The sequence below is a fragment of the Eleutherodactylus coqui genome, chromosome 4 (genome assembly GCF_035609145.1).
Source record: "Eleutherodactylus coqui strain aEleCoq1 chromosome 4, aEleCoq1.hap1, whole genome shotgun sequence".
Lineage (NCBI taxonomy): Eukaryota > Metazoa > Chordata > Amphibia > Anura > Eleutherodactylidae > Eleutherodactylus > Eleutherodactylus coqui.
This window is the reverse complement of record NC_089840.1, coordinates 151,773,480-151,794,126: the sequence shown is the minus strand read 5'-3', so window position 1 is coordinate 151,794,126 and position 20,647 is coordinate 151,773,480. Positions and strand designations below refer to the sequence as shown.

The 20,647-nt window shown below is 43.5% G+C and overlaps 1 protein-coding gene across 1 annotated transcript in view; it reads left to right on the top strand.

Moving 5' to 3' along the window:
• PKP1 (plakophilin 1) overlaps positions 1-20,647 on the top strand; it is a 69,566-nt gene that overhangs the window by 35,587 nt on the left and 13,332 nt on the right. Inside the window, exons 6-11 of the mRNA XM_066600321.1 lie at positions 3,318-3,495; positions 4,899-5,013; positions 5,108-5,266; positions 14,389-14,565; positions 19,707-19,860; positions 19,968-20,154. Of these exons, the coding sequence (XP_066456418.1) occupies positions 3,318-3,495; positions 4,899-5,013; positions 5,108-5,266; positions 14,389-14,565; positions 19,707-19,860; positions 19,968-20,154 (970 nt within the window). The remainder of the gene's footprint in view (positions 1-3,317; positions 3,496-4,898; positions 5,014-5,107; positions 5,267-14,388; positions 14,566-19,706; positions 19,861-19,967; positions 20,155-20,647) is intronic.

The following is a 20,647-nucleotide window of genomic DNA, read 5'->3' as shown; positions in this document are numbered from 1 at the left end:
GGATAGGGCAGGCGAGGAGCAACATGCAGGGCTGCATTTCGGGCTCCGAGATCTCACTATTAAAGGGGTTGTCCCGCGCCGAAACGGGTTTTTTTAATATTCAATAGGCCCCCCGTTCGGCGCGAGACAAACCCGATGCATGTGTTAAAAAAAAAAAAACGGATAGTACTTACCCGAATCCCCGCGCTGCGGCGACTTCTTCCTTACCTTGCTAAGATGGCCGCCGGGATCTTCACCCACGGTGGACCGCAGGTCTTCTCCCATGGTGCACCGTGGGCTCTGTGCGTTCCATTGCCGATTCCAGCCTCCTGATTGGCTGGAATCGGCACACGTGACGGGGGCGGAGCTACGAGGAGCAGCTCTCCGGCACGAGCGGCCCCATTCACCAGGGAGAAGACCGGGCTGCGCAAGCGCGTCTAATCGGGCGATTAGACGCTAAAATTAGACGGCACCATGGAGACGAGGACGCTAGCAACGGAACAGGTAAGTGAATAACTTCTGTATGGCTCATATTTAATGCACGATGTACATTACAAAGTACATTAATATGGCCATACAGAAGTGTATACCCCCACTTGCTTTCACGGGACAACCCCTTTAAGCCACAATAGTGGCAAGAGTGAGACCCCCCCCCCCCCCCGCACTGTCAGCATAAAGATCGTTCTCCTCTGCCACAGCTGTAACAGCTCTGGCAGAGAAGAACGATGTTAGCCCATTGAATTCAATGGAGCCGGCAATACAGCCGGCTCCATTGAAGGGCAATGGGCTGCCGGCAAGCGCGGGATGAATTTTCGGGAAGGGCTTAAAAATATAAGCCCTTACCTGAAAATCATCCTAAAATGTGTAAAAATAAAAAAAAAATGTATACTCACCTTTCCGCTGCAGCCGGAGTTCAGCCACGTCTGGCCGGCAGTTCTCCTGAACTGCTCTGAGTAGTATTCAGCAGCCGGGGATTTAAAATCCCCGCCTGCTGAATGAGCTGCCTCTGATTGGTCACAGCCTCACCAATCAGAGGCAGCTCTCACCCACACCCATTCATGAATTCATGAATGGGTGAGTGAGTGCTGCCTTTTATTGGCTCAGCGCAGGGACCAATCAGGGGCAGCTCTCAGCTGTCATTCAGCTGAAAGCTGCCCCCGATTGGTCCCTGCACTGAGCCAATAAAAGGCAGCACTCACTCATTCATGAATGGGTGTGAGTGAGAGCTGCCTCTGATTGGTGAGGCTGTGACCAATCAGAGGCAGCTCATTCCGCAGGCGGGGATTTTAAATCCCCGGCTGCTGAATACTACTCAGAGAAGTTCAGGAGAACTGCCGGCCAGACGCGGCTGAACTCCGGCTGCAGCGGAAAGGTGAGTATACATTTTTTTTTTATTTTTATTTTTTTTTTTTTTTACACATTTTAGGATGATTTTCAGGTAAGGGCTTATATTTTTAAGCCCTTCCTGAAAATTCATCCCGCGCTCGCCGGCAGCCCATTGCTTTCAATGGAGCCGACTGTATTGCCGGCTCCATTGAATTCAATAGTCAGTGCTCGTTTAATCGAGACGAGTACCAAGTGGTGCTCGTCTCGAGTAACGAGCATTTTGAGCACCCTAATACTCGAACGAGCATCAAGCTCAGACGAGTATGTTCGCTCATCTCTAAAAACAATACATTTTTCAGACAACACCAGACATTAACCCATTCATGCCCACAGACGCCTAATACACATAAATCTGATTCATTTTACATACAACACAGTGCACAAGACAAACATAAAACATGTATTTAGAGGTGCTGGAGGGGACCCCTAATTCTGGGCCACTATATTAGCTTTACCCATTACTGAAAATAAGGGACCTGCTGTAGACCAAACCTTGAAACCCTTCATGAGATTTTACACTGTCCATTTAGGTAGGTACTGTTTTTGTAGGTGTGTACTCCAAGTCTAGATTTGCTATCAGATTCTCAATCCATAAAATGTGATTCAGCACTCCAGGAAACACATTCTCCTACTGCTCCAGAATCCAGTGACAGCATGCTAATCATGAGACACCCAGAGATAGGACTTTTATCACTTATCCTATGGATGGGTGATAAAAGTCAATTGTAGTAAAACCTCGTTATGTTGTTGAAATGCCTTCAATGTAAAGGGTGAAATTGGTAGAGAATCTACAGCACAATTGCTGTAAAATGCTAATTTTGCTGCCAACTTGCTGACTTGCGACTCAATTTTTCTGCCACTTGTGAACTCAGCTTTAAAATTCACTTACAAGCCAGTTATCTGTAATATAAGACAAGATAGCCACTGGACTTTCATAAGATTTGTCTCTACAATGTTGCATTGGGACATCTTTTGTTATCCTAAATTTTTATTGTGGTGTGTGGCTTTTTGAATGAAATATTTGGAGACCTGTTAGCACAAGTGTAGTTCCCTCCTCCCACCAAAAAAAAGTGCAAGAGGGCTCTAGGGTCTGAGGCTATGTAGGTGGAGCTTGCAGGGTGGGTGCTATTACCTAGTTGAGCAACAAAATGTGTATGGGCAAAATGTGTGTGCAAAGTGTGCCAAGACAATCAATCATTCTGATGTTAATAATAAACCAATAGAAGAGGATTTTAAATACTGTTTTACAAGAGCACAATAATACCCTATACTGCCCCGGTATAACTACATGCCCATCAGACCTACAGTACTCCCATTTACAGTGGGTGTCGAATCAATGTGCCACTGACCAATTTGACTTTGAGTTACTGCAGAGGGCAGCACCTAGAGATCCCTGGTTTTCCCTCTTTAAACCTTCCAAACGGCGACCTGCGATATGCAATCATGGGGGCATTGTAGAACTGAAGGACATTCTTAGAGTAAAACACTACAATATCCCCCATTCTTTCTTGCTGTTCTTAAGATTCCTGGTTTTTTTTACTATTAATGCTGTAAAACAGCAGTCAGTGTTTTATAGTAGCTAAACTTTTTCAGTATGGGATCTATTCCTAGTGAGGTGTAAGTTCTGTAATTCACCAGACAGCAAGCGGAGGCACATGGAAGACCCTACCGTAATTATTTTGGGATGTGTTTTTTCTTACATGCCCCATTCCCCCGAGCACAGTGATATTAATTACAGTTATCTTAGTTACCTGCATACTCCAAGTTCTGCCTTTTTCGCGCATGAGCCTGAACATCTAGGGAGGCAGATTTTTTCCAGTTCTGGCCTGCTGATCAAATATCAAGATATACTGGTCTGAGGTCTGAGGTCTCCGGGTAGATTGTTATCTAATATTTGATCGTGACTGCTTTTGGATCATAAGACGTGAAATAGCATACTGTGTCTCATACAGGTTTGCTTTGGAATTTGTCCTCTACCGATCAGCTGAAGCAAGAACTGGTTAAAGAAGCTCTTCCTGTATTGAATGAATGCGTTGTGATTCCATATTCTGGCTGGGCAGATAATTCAATGTTTGGTCAGAAGAGTTCATTGGATCCCGAAACATTCTTCAATGCAACTGGATGTTTAAGGTAACAAATGCTTTTAATAGTTTGCTACTCTCTTTACATTTGTAAAATGTTTAACTTCAAATGGTTGTTTAAAGTCAAGCTATACTATTAACATACCTTTGCACATAACTTACTGTACATTATGTGGAGGTCATGAAAGGATGTCCACTTGGAAAGCCTTTATTAATCAGTGCAGAGAGTTGCTGGAAACAACGCCCCTCACTCTGAACTTGCCACACCCCGCATTACATGTTTCTCTATTCATTTGAATGGGAAAAATTGAATACTACATTTTCTGCAGAAGAAAAGGTTACTGCATTCAGCCTCCATCAGCAATATTAGCACTGAAGATCCACCATCCCTGTTAAAAATGTCTGATTGTGTAATGCTGGATGGCAGTGGAGAAGATAAATTCCTGGATGCCCCGCTTGTTTAAGGGACTGAGTAGGAGAGGTTGTACATTTTGCTGATCACATCACTACTCTGTAGTTATAGAATATTAGTAACGTGTTATACTCTAATGAGAAGCAACAAAGATACAAGATGTGATACGGACGGGCATGGAGGCTCTAGTACCCTGTTGTACCACCTCTAGCTTTAATACAAGAAGTGATACAGGCGGCATGGAGGCTCTCGTACCCTGTTGTACCACCTCTAGCTTGGATACAAGACGTGATATGCGCAGGCATGAAGGCCCTAGTATCCGGTTGTGCCGTCTGTAGTTTGGATACAAGATGTGATACAGACAGGCATGGAGGCTCTCTTACACTGTTGTACCACCTATAGCTTGGATAAAAGATGTGATACGGGCAGGCATGAAGGCCCTAGTATCCTGTTGTACTGCCTATAGCTTGGATACAAGATGTGATTCAGACGGACATGGAGGCTCTAGTACCCTGTTGTACTGCCTCTAGCTTAGATACAAGATGTGATACTGGAGGGCATGGAGGCTCTAGTACCCTGTTGTACCACATCTAGCTTGGATACAAGATGTGATACAGGCAGCATGGAGGCTCTAGTACCTGTTGTACCACCTCTAGCTTGGATACAAGGTGTGATATGAGCAGGCATGAAGGCCCTAGTATCCTGTTATACCGTCTGTAGTTTGGATGCAAGATGGGAAACGGGTGGGCATGCAAGCTCTGTTGTACTGCCTATAGCTTGGATAGAAGACATGATACGGGCAGTCATGGAGGCTCTAGTACCCTGTTGTACCATCTCTGGCTTGGATACAAGATGTGAAGAAACTGTTCCTTGTTCTGCAAGAGGCGAGGAAAGCCTGCTGCCATTCCTTAGAAGTGATTCTACAATCAATACAACTACTAGAGGTTTCCTGTTCTTTCAATATATGTAGACACCTATTTCCATTCTAGCTTTTGCAGATTTTCATACATTTCAGACTGAAGTCTTATTATCTCCCTCAGGAACCTCAGCTCTGCAGATGTTGGACGTCAGGCCATGCGTGGTACCCCGGGGCTAGTGGACGCACTTATGCATTATATACAGCAGTGTGTGCTTGCTAATCGTCCTGATGACAAGGTAAGCATTCCATCTAATATTACTATGCTGCTCATCAATAGTCAAGCCTTCTCTTCAGATTATTTTATCATTCTGCACACTTGCTTCCTTCCAGTCAGTTGAGAACTGTGCCTGTATTTTGCACAATCTGTCTTACCATTTGGACTCGGAAGTCCCGAATACATACTCACAAATGAATGAGCAAATGTTGCGTAACCGTCAAACAGACAAGACCTCTACAGGCTGCTTCAGCAACAAGAGTGACAAGATTCAGGTAAAACCACAGCTTTAGCCCATTCAAGACCAGAGATTTTTCATTCTTTTGTCCCCACCTTCCAAGAGCCATAGCTTTTTTTTCCACATCTTAAAAGTTACAAAATTAGCACTGCTCACTGTGCTATTGAAGAATATTTTTAATCATGAACACTGGGCTTCCAGCTGTCGTATCCTCAGCAATCAATCATTTATCACCAATCCTATCCTCAGCATAAGTGCTTATTTACATGAGCGTATTTCGGTCGGGTTTTCACGCCCCGGCCGATATACGCTTCCATCTAAGCATTCCCCCACCCCATCCTTCCCTCCCCCTCACCGGCTCTCTGCCTCTCTCCCCCAGTCTGGCATTTGCAATTGGAGGGAGCAGTATAGGGGCGGAGCTAAGCTCTGCTCTGTCCCGCCAACTCCCATTGCTGGCTCTGGGACAAGGGGTGGGAGCTTAGCTCTGCCCCCATCCCGCCCTCTGCCAGGAGAGGCACAGAAAGTGAGGGACTTGTCCAGATGAAAGCGTATATTGGACGGCCGTGAAAACGCCAGCCGATATACGCTCGTGTAAATAAGCCCTAATACTGTAAATTGTTGGATGTAATGGATACATTATGTAGTAACATAATGAGTAAGGCTGAAATAAAGAGATATGTCAAAGCAGTTCAGCCTGTTATACCCCAAATATTGATCCAGAGGAAGGCAAAAAAAACCCAATTACGTTGCAGACAATTTTCCTCATAAAAGTAAAAAATTTCTTCCCGACTCCAATCTCGCAATCAGAATAATCTCCGGATCACCGACCCTTCTGCGTAATCAGTGATATGACATGTAATATTATAACGCTCAAGAAACATGTCTGGGACCCTCTTATACTCTTTTATCGAATTCACTATCACCACATCCTCAGGAGAAACATCCATAGTCTCACTGCTCTTAGAGTAAAGAACCCCTTCTATGTCGGTGTAGAAATCTTCTTTCCTCTAGATGTAGAGAGCGCCCTCTTGTTACAGTCAAAGTCCTGGGTATAATGAATGATGGGAGGCATGTCTGTACTGACCCCTAATATTTTTATACAAAGTTATTAGAGTGCCCCTTGTTACATTCCTGGGTATAAATAGATGATGGGAGAAATCTCTGTACTGACCCCTGATATATCTCTACATGGTTATTAGAGCACCCCCTTGTTACAGTCCTGGATATAAATAGATGATGGGAGAGATCTCTGTACTGACCCCTTATATATCTATACATACTTATTGGGTCACCCATTAACCGTCTTTTTTCAACACTAAATTAACCCGATTTTGTTAACCTCTCGGGGTATTGAATTCCTCCCATTCCAGTTATTACTTTAGTTGCCCAACTTTGCATCCGGTCAACCTCTGGTATGTCCTTCGTGACTAATGGTGTCCATAAAACTGTACACAATATTCCATGTATGGTCTGACCAGTGACTTGTAAAGAGGAAGAACAATGTTCTCATCATGTGCCCCTAGACCTTTTCTGATGCACCCCATGATCCTATTTGCCTTGGCAGCAGCTGCCTGATACTGGTTGCTCCATTAACGTTTACAGTTAACTAAAATTCAGGTCTATTTGTAACTGCATTCTCTCCTCTCTTGTTTTAATTACTTTTCATAGTTTTAGGTCATCTGTAAATATGTTCTACTATGTAATCCTTCTACCAGCTCTTTCAGAATTATATTAAAAACTATGGTGCCCAAAACTGATCCCTGTGGTACGCAACTAATAACAGTGACCTCCTGTGGAACCCATTAGATTTCTAGCATTAGTCCCCTAATTGATCAGGCTTCTAGCATTAGTCTTCTTATTAGTCAGATTTCTAGCATTAGCTAGATTGGTTAGCTTACTAGTTAGACTTCTGGCATTAATCACCCCTATTGGTCAAACGTCTAGCATTAGTCCAGACATCTAGCATTAGTCACCCTCATTGGTCAGATGTCTATCATTAGTCCCCTTAATGGTCAGACTTCTAGCATTAGACACCCTTATTGGTCACACTTCTATCATTAGTCACCCTTTATGGGTCAGACTTCTAGCATCAGTCACCCTTATGGGTCAGACTTCTAGCATCAGTCACCCTTATGGGTCAGACTTCTAGCATCAGTCACCCTTATGGGTCAGACTTCTAGCATCAGTCACCCTTATGGGTCAGACTTCTAGCATCAGTCACCCTTATGGGTCAGACTTCTAGCATCAGTCACCCTTATGGGTCAGTTTTCTAGCATCAGTCACCCTTATGGGTCAGACTTCTAGCATCAGTCACCCTTATGGGTCAGACTTCTAGCATCAGTCACCCTTATGGGTCAGACTTCTAGCATCAGTCACCCTTATGGGTCAGACTTCTAGCATCAGTCACCCTTATGGGTCAGACTTCTAGCATCAGTCACCCTTATGGGTCAGACTTCTAGCATCAGTCACCCTTATGGGTCAGACTTCTAGCATCAGTCACCCTTATGGGTCAGACTTCTAGCATCAGTCACCCTTATGGGTCAGACTTCTAGCATCAGTCACCCTTATGGGTCAGACTTCTAGCATCAGTCACCCTTATGGGTCAGACTTCTAGCATCAGTCACCCTTATGGGTCAGACTTCTAGCATCAGTCACCCTTATGGGTCAGACTTCTAGCATCAGTCACCCTTATGGGTCAGACTTCTAGCATCAGTCACCCTTATGGGTCAGACTTCTAGCATCAGTCACCCTTATGGGTCAGACTTCTAGCATCAGTCACCCTTATGGGTCAGACTTCTAGCATCAGTCACCCTTATGGGTCAGACTTCTAGCATCAGTCACCCTTATGGGTCAGACTTCTAGCATCAGTCACCCTTATGGGTCAGACTTCTAGCATCAGTCACCCTTATGGGTCAGACTTCTAGCATCAGTCACCCTTATGGGTCAGACTTCTAGCATCAGTCACCCTTATGGGTCAGACTTCTAGCATCAGTCACCCTTATGGGTCAGACTTCTAGCATCAGTCACCCTTATGGGTCAGACTTCTAGCATCAGTCACCCTTATGGGTCAGACTTCTAGCATCAGTCACCCTTATGGGTCAGACTTCTAGCATCAGTCACCCTTATGGATCAGACTTCTAGCATCAGTCACCCTTATGGGTCAGACTTCTAGCATCAGTCACCCTTATGGGTCAGACTTCTAGCATCAGTCACCCTTATGGGTCAGACTTCTAGCATCAGTCACCCTTATGGGTCAGACTTCTAGCATCAGTCACCCTTATGGGTCAGACTTCTAGCATCAGTCACCCTTATGGGTCAGACTTCTAGCATCAGTCACCCTTATGGGTCAGACTTCTAGCATCAGTCACCCTTATGGGTCAGACTTCTAGCATCAGTCACCCTTAGTGGTCAGACCTCTAGCATTAGTCCCCTTATTGGTCAGGCTTCTAGCATTAGTCTTCTTTTTGGTCAGATTTCTAGCATTTGTCCTCTAATTGGTCAAACCGATATGTATTATTCATGCGACCGGCCGATATACCTGGGTATTCACGCCTGCCAATATACAGTTTTCTTCTCTGCAGTGGGAGGAGGCTGGAAAAGGCGGGAGCAGTGCACTGAGCTCCCGCCCCCTCTCCGCCCCTCTGCACTATTTGCAATGAGAGGGGCGGGACAGGGGTGGAGCTAAGTCATGTCACTTAGCGCCACCGTAATCCTTATAAATACCCGGGTATATCGGCCGGTCGCATGAATAATACATATCGGTTTGACCAATTAGAGGACAAATGCTAGAAATCTGACCAAAAAGTGCACTGCTCCCGATTCTTCCAGCCTCCTCCCCCTGCAGAGAGGGACGCCGTATATCAGTCAGGCGTGAATACCCGGCTGATATACGGTCGTCTGAATAAGAGTTTAGTCCCCTTATTGGTCAGCCGTCTAGCATTAATCCCCTTATTGATCACACATCTAGCATTAATCCATTAATTGGTAAGACATCTAGCATTAGTTCCCTTATTGGTGAGACTTATAGCAGCGGTCTTCTTATTGGTTAGATTTCTAGCATTAATCCCCTTATTGTTCAGACTTCCAGCATTAGTCACCATTTTTGGTTAGACTTCTAGCATTAGTCTTCTTTTTGGTCTGATTTCTAGCATTAGACCCCTTATTGGTAAGACCTATAGCATTAGTCGGTTATTGATCAGACTTCCAGCATTAGTCCCCTTTTTGGTCAGATGTGTAGCAATAATCCCCTTATGAGTTAGACCTCTAGCGTTAGTCCCCTTATTGATGAGATTTATAGCATTAATCATCAGTTAAGTTCCCTTATTGATGAGACTTCCAACATTAGTCTCCTTATTGGTCAGACATTTAGCAATAATCCGCTAATTGGTCAGACATCTAGCATTAGTCCACTTATTGGTTAGACGTCTAGCATTAGTCACCCTCATTGATCAGATGTCTATCGTTAGTACCCGTATTGGTCAGATTTCTATGATTAGTCACCCTAATTGGTCAGACATCTAGCATTAGTCACCCTTATTGGTCAGACATCTAGCATTAGTCAGCCTTATTGGTCAGACTTCTAGCATTAGTCAGCCTTATTGGTCAGACTTCTAGCATTAGTCAGCCTTATTGGTCAGACTTCTAGCATTAGTCAGCCTTATTGGTCAGACTTCTAGCATTAGTCAGCCTTATTGGTCAGACTTCTAGCATTAGTCACTCTTATTAATCATACTTCCAGGATTAGTCACCGTTATTGGTCAGACTTCTAGCATTAGTCACCCTTATTAATCAGACTTCTAGCTTAAGTCACGCTTATTGGTCAGACTTCTAGCATTAGTTTTCTTATTGGTCAGACCTATTGTTACGGTATACTACCCTTGATACGCCAGCCCAGGTGCCCTTTATCTCACCCACAACCCCTGTCCCTGCCTTCTTGCCTCCACTCCTGGCTAACCCCAGGCGGGCAACTGGGCAGTGATCCCTACTCTCACTAGAGACCAAAAAGGGGACGCTGCCGTACCTTGATGGAAAGAGTAGAATACTGACAAAAGAAGCTGATGTAAATAACCAACACGAGCAATACTAAGCAAAACTGAGGCAGATGGTAAAAGCTGGTGGACAATAGCAAAGTATAGCAGACAAGACGACAGAAGCAGGAGACCAACCGAGGCAGACTAGCTAGCAATCTGAGGGAAACCAAGAACTGGCAATGATTGCCAGTCTCTGCCCAACCTTTAACCCCCTTCATGACATGGCCTATTTTGGGCTTAAGGACGCAACAATTTTTGGCGGATTTTCTTCTCCGTTTATCAAAAGCCATAACTTTTTTATTTTTACGTCGACGCGGCCGTGTAAGGGCTTGTTTTTTGCGTGGCGAACTGTAGTTTTCATCGGCGTCATTTTTGGGTACATTGACTATATTGTAAAACTTTTTTTTTTTATGATAGCAGGGAGAGAAAACCCATAAATTCTGCCATAGATTTTTTTATTTTTTTTACAGCGTTAATCATGCAGCATAAATGAGACATTCCATTTTTTCTGCGGACCGGTACGGTTACAACGATACCAAAATTCTTAAATTTTTTTTTAGGTTTTTCCACTTTTCTGCAATAAAAACCCTTTTTTTGGAAATCTTTTTTTTTTTCTAAATCGCTGCATTCAAAGTCCTGTAACTTTTTTATTTTTTAATGTACGGAGCTCTGTGAGGGCTTATTTTTTGCAGGTACCATTTTTGGGTACATATGACTTTTTTGATCACTTTTATTGCGTTTTTAGTGAGCCAAAATGCTAAAAATTTGGGTTTTTTAGCGGTTTTTTTTTTGCGTTTTTTTCCATACACAGTCAAAAGCATGTGCATCTTATTGTACGCGTCATTACGGATGCGACAATACCAAATACGTGGGGTTTTATTTTTTTTTACCTTTTTTATGCTAATCTGAGAAAAAGCATAAAAAAATGTGTTTTTTTAATCTTTGGTTTTTTTTTTACAACATTTGTGTCCCCCTGGGGGACTTTGACCACTGCCCTGATGATCGCTGTGATAAGGCATGGCAGAGCTACTGCTCTGCCATGCCTTATTGCTTATACAGCGATCTCAGGCACTGGTAACACAGGACGCCAGTGTCTGGCGTCCTGTTACCATGGCGACAGGCCGGACTCCCGCGATAACATCACGAGAGCCGGCCGAAGACACAGAGGGAGCGCGCTCCCTCTGTGAACTCTTTCCCTGCCGCGATCTACTTCGAGCGCGGCAGGGAAGGGGTTAACAGCGGGGGGCGCATCTCTGATGCCCCCCGCTGTTGCAGCGGGACGCCGGGTGTGACTGACAGCCGGCTCCCGCTGCGGGATAGCGCGGGATCATATGTGATCCTGCGCTATCCCCAGGACATAAGTTTACGCCCTGTTGCGGGAAGTACCCTGCTGCCAGGACGTAAACGTACGCCCTGCAGCGGGAATGGATTAAACAAAAAGCCTCCGCCCAGGGGCGGAGAGAGGGAGGCAGCCAACTCCTAACAGAAAATAATAAAAGGGAACTCGTGCACGGCAGCTGCACTCACAGGTGCGCGCGCACGGCGCTGCGCGCCTCCAGCACCACGTCGGCCAGGCACCCGCACCCCTGGCAGCCATAAAACAAGCCGGGGGGACGCGCCAGCACACCGCAGCCCCCGGAGGACCAGCAACCGCTGCATGGTAACACTTATTGGTCAAAAGTCTAGCATTAATCCCCTTATTGGTCAGACATCTAGCATTAGACCCCTTATCGGTGAGACTTATAGCAGTAGTCTTCTTATTGGTTAGATTTCTAGCATTATTCCCCTTATTGGTCATGCATTCAGCATTAGTCACCATTTTTGGTCAGACTTCTAGCATTAGTCTTCTTTTTGGTCAGATATCTAGCATTAGATCCCTTATTGGTCAGACCTATAGCCTTAGTCCTCTTATTGATCAGACTTCTAGTATCACTCCCCTGATTGGTCAGATGCCTAGCATTAATCCCCTTATTACTTAGACCTCTAGCATTAGTTCCCTTATCGATGAGACTTATAGCATTAATCACCCTTATTGGTCAACCTTCTAGCATTAGTTACCCTTATTGGTCAGACTTTCAGCATTAGTCACTTTTATTGGTCAGACCTCTAGCATTAGTCACCCTTATTGGTCAGATGTCTAGCATTAGTTTCCTTAGTGGTCAGACTTCTAGCATTAGTCATTCTGCAATTTAAAAGCTTTTCGTTATTTTTTAAAGTGTATCCCTATTAACTGTTCTGCCATTTCTAACTGTACTAACCCCTTCCACCGCTCCACCCCCATTCTCATTACTGAGTCCCAGGTCACTGTCTACACTATCTTCCCCTCTATCCCTCTGATTTCCCCACTCCCCCTAATTTAAACACTGCTCCAACCTTCTAGTCATCTTCTCCCCCAGCACAGCTGTCCCCTCCCCATTGAAGTGCATCCCATCCCTGAGGTAGAGCCTGTAGCCAACAGCAAAGTCAGTCCAGTTCTCCAGGAACCCGATCTTCCCCTTCCTACACCAACTCCGGAGCCATTTGTTTTCCTCCCTAATCTCCTGCTGCCTTTTTCATGTGGCACATGGTACAGGTATTATTTCAGAAAATACTACTTTGAAGGTCCTTGTCCTAAGCTTACATCCCAATTACCATGTTGCATGCTACTAAGTAACATGTACTAAGCTACTAGTCGCAAATGCCTCCTGCATTGTATCACCAGCTGGCGATGGCTGCATAATGAGGTGCCAGCCACAGACACCCCTGTATTGGAGCACTGGCTAAATGCTTTTGTAAATTGCGCACTGAGGGCTACTTATGATTTATTTAGGAGTGATGCAACGAGTGAACGCACCCTTAATTATTTTAAGAAAGTAGCTGTTGTAAAAGCGGCATGAGCTGACTCTCCATACACTGAATGGATTCACTATATACTCGGGGGCATGTAGAGGAAATCATGGCAGTATATACTCATCAAATAGTGGAGTCAGCACTATTTCTACCTCTGACCTGCTTTTGTAGCTTATTGGGGTGTTTTGTCCTCTGCTGAATCATTATTTCATGATAATAGGCTGAACTTGATGGACATATGTGGGGTTGCTTTAGCTTTACTATGTTACTACAAGACTCTCCAACCTTTCATCATAATACAGGAGTGTAAGAAATGTTTGAAAAAAAAATAATGTAACATTTTGTATGCTTTTATCAGAAGAAAAAATATTTTTGGCACCAAACCACATCCTAGAAATCAGCTTTCTTGCGTATGACTATGCTTTTGTGACTTATGAGCTTTGTCTCCTGCCATTGATGTCGAGGTTTGATGTTCCTCTGAAACATAAACTTCATCTGGTTTACAACCTGCAGCTCATCAGCTGTTTTGTAATATAGAAGTCCCAGCATGCATTAAAATTGGCAAGCTTCCCTGTTTTCCTGAAAATAAGACCTACCCTTAAAATAAGACCAACCCTTTGGGGGAGGGGGAAGCTTGAAATATAAGCCCTAGTTACACAACATAAAAAAAGCAATACATTACCTAGCTGGCGCCATCTGGGTCCCTCCTGCTGGTCTCCGGAGCACTTGCTTGCAGTCCTCAGTGCCGACAGAAGATCGCTTGCTGGTAACTGGGTTCGTAACCCCCCCATCCCCAAATGATGGTTATGATTGGTTCTCAAGCGCTACAGCTGAGCCAATTAATGCAGCGCTCGATGAACCGATGCAATGGCTATGATTGGTTTTTCGAGCGCTGCAGTGATTGACTGAGCCGCAGCGCTCGAGAACCGATCAGAGCCATCTCTTGCTGGAGGCTGGGTTACGAACCCTGTTACCAGCAAGCAATCTTCTGTTGGCGTCTGAGGATTGCAAGCAAGGACGCAGTAGCTCCGGAGACTAGCAGGAGGGACCCGGACGTTTCCTGCTAGGTAAGTATAATGAAACATCCTCCAAAAATAAGACTCAGTGCCTCTTTTGGGGCAAAAATTAATATAAGACACTGTTTTATTTTTGGGGAACCACGGTATTGAGGCATTTTGGAAGTGTATAGTTTTATACTGCAGAGTAGTGGAGATGAAATTTAATAGGAATTCAAATTACACTGCTTGCCTTCAAGTCATTTTCACAGTTTTATTGTCTTATTCTTTATCTTTTCTTATAGAATAATAATTTCGAGTTACCACTTCCAGAAGAGGATACAAACCCTAAAGGGTCTACGCTTCTGTCTCACTCTAATGCCATTAGGACATACCTGTCTCTTCTGTCACAGAGCAAGAAGGACTCCACATTGGAGGCTTGTGCTGGAGCTCTACAAAATCTTACTGCTAGCAAAGGACCAGTGAGTACCCCACACATAGAAACAATAGAAGATATGTTGCATAATTTCTGTATATGCCTATAAAATAACCCATTTCTGATATTTAAAAAAAACAACTTTTTTAAAAATCTCTAAGCTATAGAATACAATTTTTATCCCATAAAGTAACGTCCCCAGGATAATAAGGGACTATAAACGTGTCATTACTGCCCGAGGTTGGCAGAAGTCCAGCCCCTCGTATAGCAGAGGATAAAGCGAAACCTCCCCCCTCAAGAGATCCTGTCTAAAAAAAATAAAAACCATCAGCGCCTCTGGCCTGGATGGTAACGTCCTGGGGACAGTACTTTATGGGATAAAAAAATCCTTTTTAAACCCTCCTACCCCTGTTACTCGTTACAAAGCTCCCGCTATTGGGGTTCTAATTGTATATGCTTGCTGTATAAGGGTTAGAGTCCTGATATGAAAGTGGGTGATTGTACTTCTGCTCCCCACACCTATAATTACCTTACAGACGGCCTCTCAGATTTGGGTTTTTAAGTGCAACTCGCTTTAACCTGTCTTGACCTACGCTCCCGTTCCTCCTGAAGATCCGCCACACTGGTGGTGAAACGCGTAAAGTTATAAGGGCTGCTTAACTTAGTCGACAGCTATTGATTACTTAAATAAACCAATTAACGATACTAACTACACTCAGTCCCTATCTTGGGGACATTGAGTATATACTGGGTTCATACATCTAATCCATGCCATAGGTCCGCATATATGTGACCATAGCTGAGAGTATACACGCTTCTATAATGTATGTCTGAGTTCCGTTTGCATGTTTGTCCATTCTTGGGGCCTGGAGGTCAGGTGTATCTCCCACTGATCTTCAACCCAATTGTCTAGCCCTAGTGTGTACGTTTTCTAGGCCTTTTTTTCTAATAAAGATTATCATTAGGTGATTTTTAATAAGTCTAGTCTGTGAAGGGCTTCTACTTTTTCTAGATTATTCTGCACTCTGTGAATGGTTGTATGTCATGGATACTATCATTTATTTCCACTGCAAATTATCATGAAAGCATTGTCTCACCTGGAATTTAAGTGAATCTAGGGAGGTAGTTTGTGCTGCATTGTGGCATGTCTGGCATTTTTAGGTGCTTTGTGTTACATTTTGATGTGGTTTTGGCATTTTGACCCCATGCTCCCTGTTTTAACCTGTTGATATTTGCGTCTGCCGGACCTTCATCTGATTGCAGACCTTTGTGAAATGTAGTTGAATACCCCTGAACTAAAGACTGGTGGAAAAAGATTTGTGTTTTGGAATGAGCAAGCCAGAGTCCTAACCTTAACTGTATTGACATGCTGTGGTGGACCTGAAGAGGTACATGCACATAAGCATCCTAGAAATATTGATGAACTGAAACACAGGGAAAGATGATCCAAAATACCTTCTCAGTATTTCACAAATTTCATGTGCAGCTACAGGAAATATTTGGTGGAGGTGAGTGTTGTTATTGGGTAATCTACAGGTTATTAAATTAACCCTTTGCAAACCAATTTTGGATTCAGGGTTTCCTAGGGGGCTTTCTCCTTCTGCCATTATACAATGGCACCATCTGCTGGCTGGAGCCAGTACTGCGGTATGGGACATGCTTGAGAGGCCCCCCGACTACAGAGCGGCCAGTAATATACAGTAAGAATACCCTGCCGGACGTCTTTCAACATCGGAGCTGTACAGCTTTCAATCAGAATGTCTTCAGACGTCAGACAGTGGATTGGAAAGGGTTAAAGGGTTTGCTTACTTTCTCTCCCTGCACTACAAATCTTTACTCAATGTTCTCAAAGACATGGAAGTAGCAACTGTGTCACATCATGGTGCTGCTCACCTGTCCTTGCTGCCACTCTCACTGTCCTTCCTCACCATCCTTTGCCCTGTGGCCGACACCATATCCACTTCTGCACAAGCTCCCCAGCTTCTGCCCGAAGGACATGTGCATGCTCCCACCTTCTTCTTGGAGGGCCATTGTGTGCTATCCAAAAATCTCTGTGGCCTATTACCTGTTAGTTCTAGCTATATTAAGCATCCGCCCCCTAAGGAGGATGCCTAAGCAACTGGATCTTTCAGCTGTGTAAGCCTGTTCAGTTTGTGTTTATGAGCTGCATTGGTTTCCTGACTCTAATCTCTCCATTCCTGACCTAAATTTACTGTACGATATGCTTTGCTCACTGCCTGCCCTGACCTTAACAGTTTATCATATTTAAACCTATTCCACTAGGCCTGACCTATTGCCTGTGTGTTGCATTGAAGTATATGCCACTTGCCCTGGCATTGGCTTGTCTACTGGCTATGTCTGTGTTCACATCCTTAGGTTCTGCCATTCAGTCTTGTGTAGCCTTAGCAGCCACACTATTGAGAGTATTTTCACAAGCAATGGGCTTGGGAACTATGCAGTGAAGACAAAATCCCAATTAGAGGGGTAAAGGTTGAACAACGGAGTTTCACAAGTGCTGCCTCCAGATCTAGCTATAAGCCAAAGTGGATCAACATCCACTTCCTGACAAACTGTGTGTTTAGTTATATTTTTCCTAAGGCTCAATTATAGACAATCAGACCTCAGTTTATTATTAATCTATGCTGAAATCCAGATAATTCCAAATGGCTCATATACTGCACTTTGATTCACAAAGCTGCAGTAAAAGTCTTCCCATTGCTGTGCTGTCTTGCTATTCAACAAATGCTTACTCCTGGGCTGCGTCTGATGGGGTCATCAAGGCCTACTTTTAAACCTAATCAAGTCTTTCATCCATTGTTTCTTAACAGAAGATACCTGTTACCCAGCTATATTCACTGTTGATGTGTCACATTTACACGGGACGCGCTGGATACGTAACCTGAAAACACCATGCTGCTGCTCAACAAACAGTACAAAATGATAAAGACAACCACATAAAGGAAATAAACTCTCCCTAATAAACTAAAACAGGAAAGGAACCTGCCTAACCTGCAGATTACCTGTCCTGACAAGGACGAACCTGACCTCGTACCTTGGTCACTAGTTAACCCTATAAGGGATAGGGAAATAACACAGAAAACAAGATTAAATAAATATAAACTGCTGTACTCAACTTTGCGTAGTCTCAGGTAAACAGGGGAACCAGCTCCAAGTTTCTGGCTTCTTCCACAGCTAGCAGAAGACTGAAAATAAACCATACCCAAGCCAAGTCCCAGGCCGGGTTAAACAGCTCTGACAAAATACCCACAGGTGAGGCCAAGCATGTCTCGCCTAATACCACTCCCACCAGAGCCAGGAAACAGAGAAACACACCCAAAACCTGCACCAGACTATCCAGCAGGGAAGCGATCCCAGAACCGCTGCAACACTATGTTTTAGTCTGGTCTTCATCATGGTATAGATTCTATTATGTGTTGAAATCATTCTGCAGGAATATTGTCCCATGCAGGCAGGAAGCTTCTTGTAGCCACAAATTAGATGGAGGAACTGCATCAGCACGATGCAACAGAAATCTGGATTCATCTGAGCACGAGTTGTTTTTTCCACTACTTAATGATCCAGATTTTGTGCTTTTCATCAGAATATTAATATACTCCTTTGACCCCTTTCATTGATGAGTTGTTTAACCCCTTAGTGACGGCGCTATCGTAAAACTACGTCCTGCTGTTGCAGGACGTTTATGGAGGGAGGTAGCGCTGCTATCTCCCTCCATATAGCGCTGTTTATTACAGCTGACACGGCCGACCGCGGCTATTAACCCTTTAAATGCCGCTGTCAATTCTGACAGCGGCATTTAAATCCCCCGAACGCTGTTTGGGGGTCCCGCACGGCCCGCGGTGAGATCGGGGAAGCCGTGCAGGTGTCATGGCAGCCGGGGGCCTAATGAATACTGCAGAAGCGATCAACGCATCGCATGTTAAAGTCCCCCAGGGGGATTTCAAAGTAAAGTAAGACAAAAGATCAATAAAGTTTTTTAAATTGTAAAAAAAAAAAAAGTTATAAAAGTTGAAATCACCCCCCTTTTGCCATATCAATTATAAAAAAATCTAAATCATAAAATAAAAATATGTATTTGGTATCACCGCGTCCGTAAAAGTCTGAACTATCAAAGTAGTGCATTATTTTTCCTGCATGGTGAACGTCGTCCAAAAAAAAAAAAAAAAAGAATGCCAGAAATACACTTTTTTAGTTACCCTGTCTTCCAGAAAAAATGCAATAAAAAGCGATCAAAAAGTTGTATGTATTCCAAATTGATACTATCGGAAACTACAGGACATCCCGCAAAAATTGAGCCCTGGCACAACTACATTGACAGAAAAATAAAAAAGTTATTGCGCACACAAAATGACCGCAGAAAATAATTGAAAAAAATTAAATATCTTAAAAAAAAAAATACAAGTACTACAACAACAAAAAAAACCCATATAAGTTTGGTATCGTAGTAATCGTACTGACCCATAGAATAAAAATATCAGGTCGTTTTCATTGCAGTTTGTGCGCCGAAGAAACAGGACGCACCGAAAGATGGTAGAATGTCGGGTTTTTTTCCATTTCTCTCCGCTAAGAATTTTTTAAAAGTTTTTCAGTAAATTATATGGTACAATAAATAGTGCCATTGAAAAATACAACTTGTCCCGCAAAAAACAAGCCCTCATACAGCGACGTCGATGGATAAATAAAGGAGCTACGATTTTTTTAAAGGGAGTAGGAAAAAACAAAAATGGAAAAAAAGCAAAAAAGCTCCGTCACTAAGGGGTTAAACGATGGGTCCTCCACTCCCATGAGAACGACCGTAGTGGCAGCCCATGTGCTTACACACACAGGCGTGTAATGTTCCCAAGGTCTGAATCTGACCTTGAATGAAGCCACTCTGATAGGTCTGGCTGCTCTGGACCCTGCTTACAGTTTATATGTTCTTCTGGTTTGTGTGTGGGTTTCCTCCATTTACTTTGGTTACTTTTCCCTATTCTGAAAATTTATTGGATAATTGGCTTCCTATACAAACAGCCCTAATTTGTATGTGTGTTACGTAGGAAAACTAAAGTCCAGTGAAAGGTATTGTCTCTGTGATGGGACAATCCTGTTAACACAACCCCATTAACACAACAACGCAATTAATTTTTAAAGCATCTAGAAGAGTATAGTAGTTATGTGATTTCTTTCTAGATGTCTAGTGGAATGAGTCAAATCATTGGAATGAAAGAAAACGGACTTCCCCAAATTGCACGATTGCTTCAGTCTGGAAACTCTGATGTGGTGAAAACGGGAACTTCGCTTCTAAGCAATATGTCTCGTCATCCATCCCTTCACAAGAGCATGGGTAGGACGGCACATAAAAAAGTCATTAACTAACCTCACTATCTGCTTTTAATAATGTATGTAATAAACTTTCAATTTTTATTTTTATTTGTTTATTGTCAATTGCAGGTGCACAGGTGCTTCCGGACGTTTCTCGACTTTTGTCACAAACTTCTACAAGCACAACAAACTCAGATGATATTCTGTCTTCTGCATGTTATACCATGCGAAATCTTGTAATGGCCCAGCCTCAACTGGCAAAACAATGCTTGACCGGCAACTTGCTAGGAAATTTGGTCAACATCTGCAAGAATGGGTAAATGTCTGTCTTCATTTTTAAGTGTTAGTACAATATGCATTTTGTGAGGGATTGTCATCTATTTTATCATGCATTTTTATTTAAGTCATTATAAATTAGTATGGTTGTTAATCTTTTAGTACAAATATTGTAACTAATTGGCTCTTTTTTAATGAACTTTCCTGTGGGGTTTTGGCATATTGAATGCACATACTTATTTCCTGTGTTGCTCTTGTAGACAGTACAGCAGAATTTGTACTCTGTATGACAGCTGAAATAAACAAAGGTAGTAGGGAAATTTAATAACTCTTCTCAGTCTTCAAGAAGTGATAGTGTTCAGCCCAGCTTCATTACCGCAAAATCTGAATGACTCCAAAGATCTGCCTGAGGGCTCAGTAACACGGGTGGATATACGCGCGTTATTCTGCACGGAAAAAAACGCACTGAATGTGCAGACGAAAATCCTCATGACCACCTCCATTGCCACCCATATGTTCTTTCTTTGACAGGT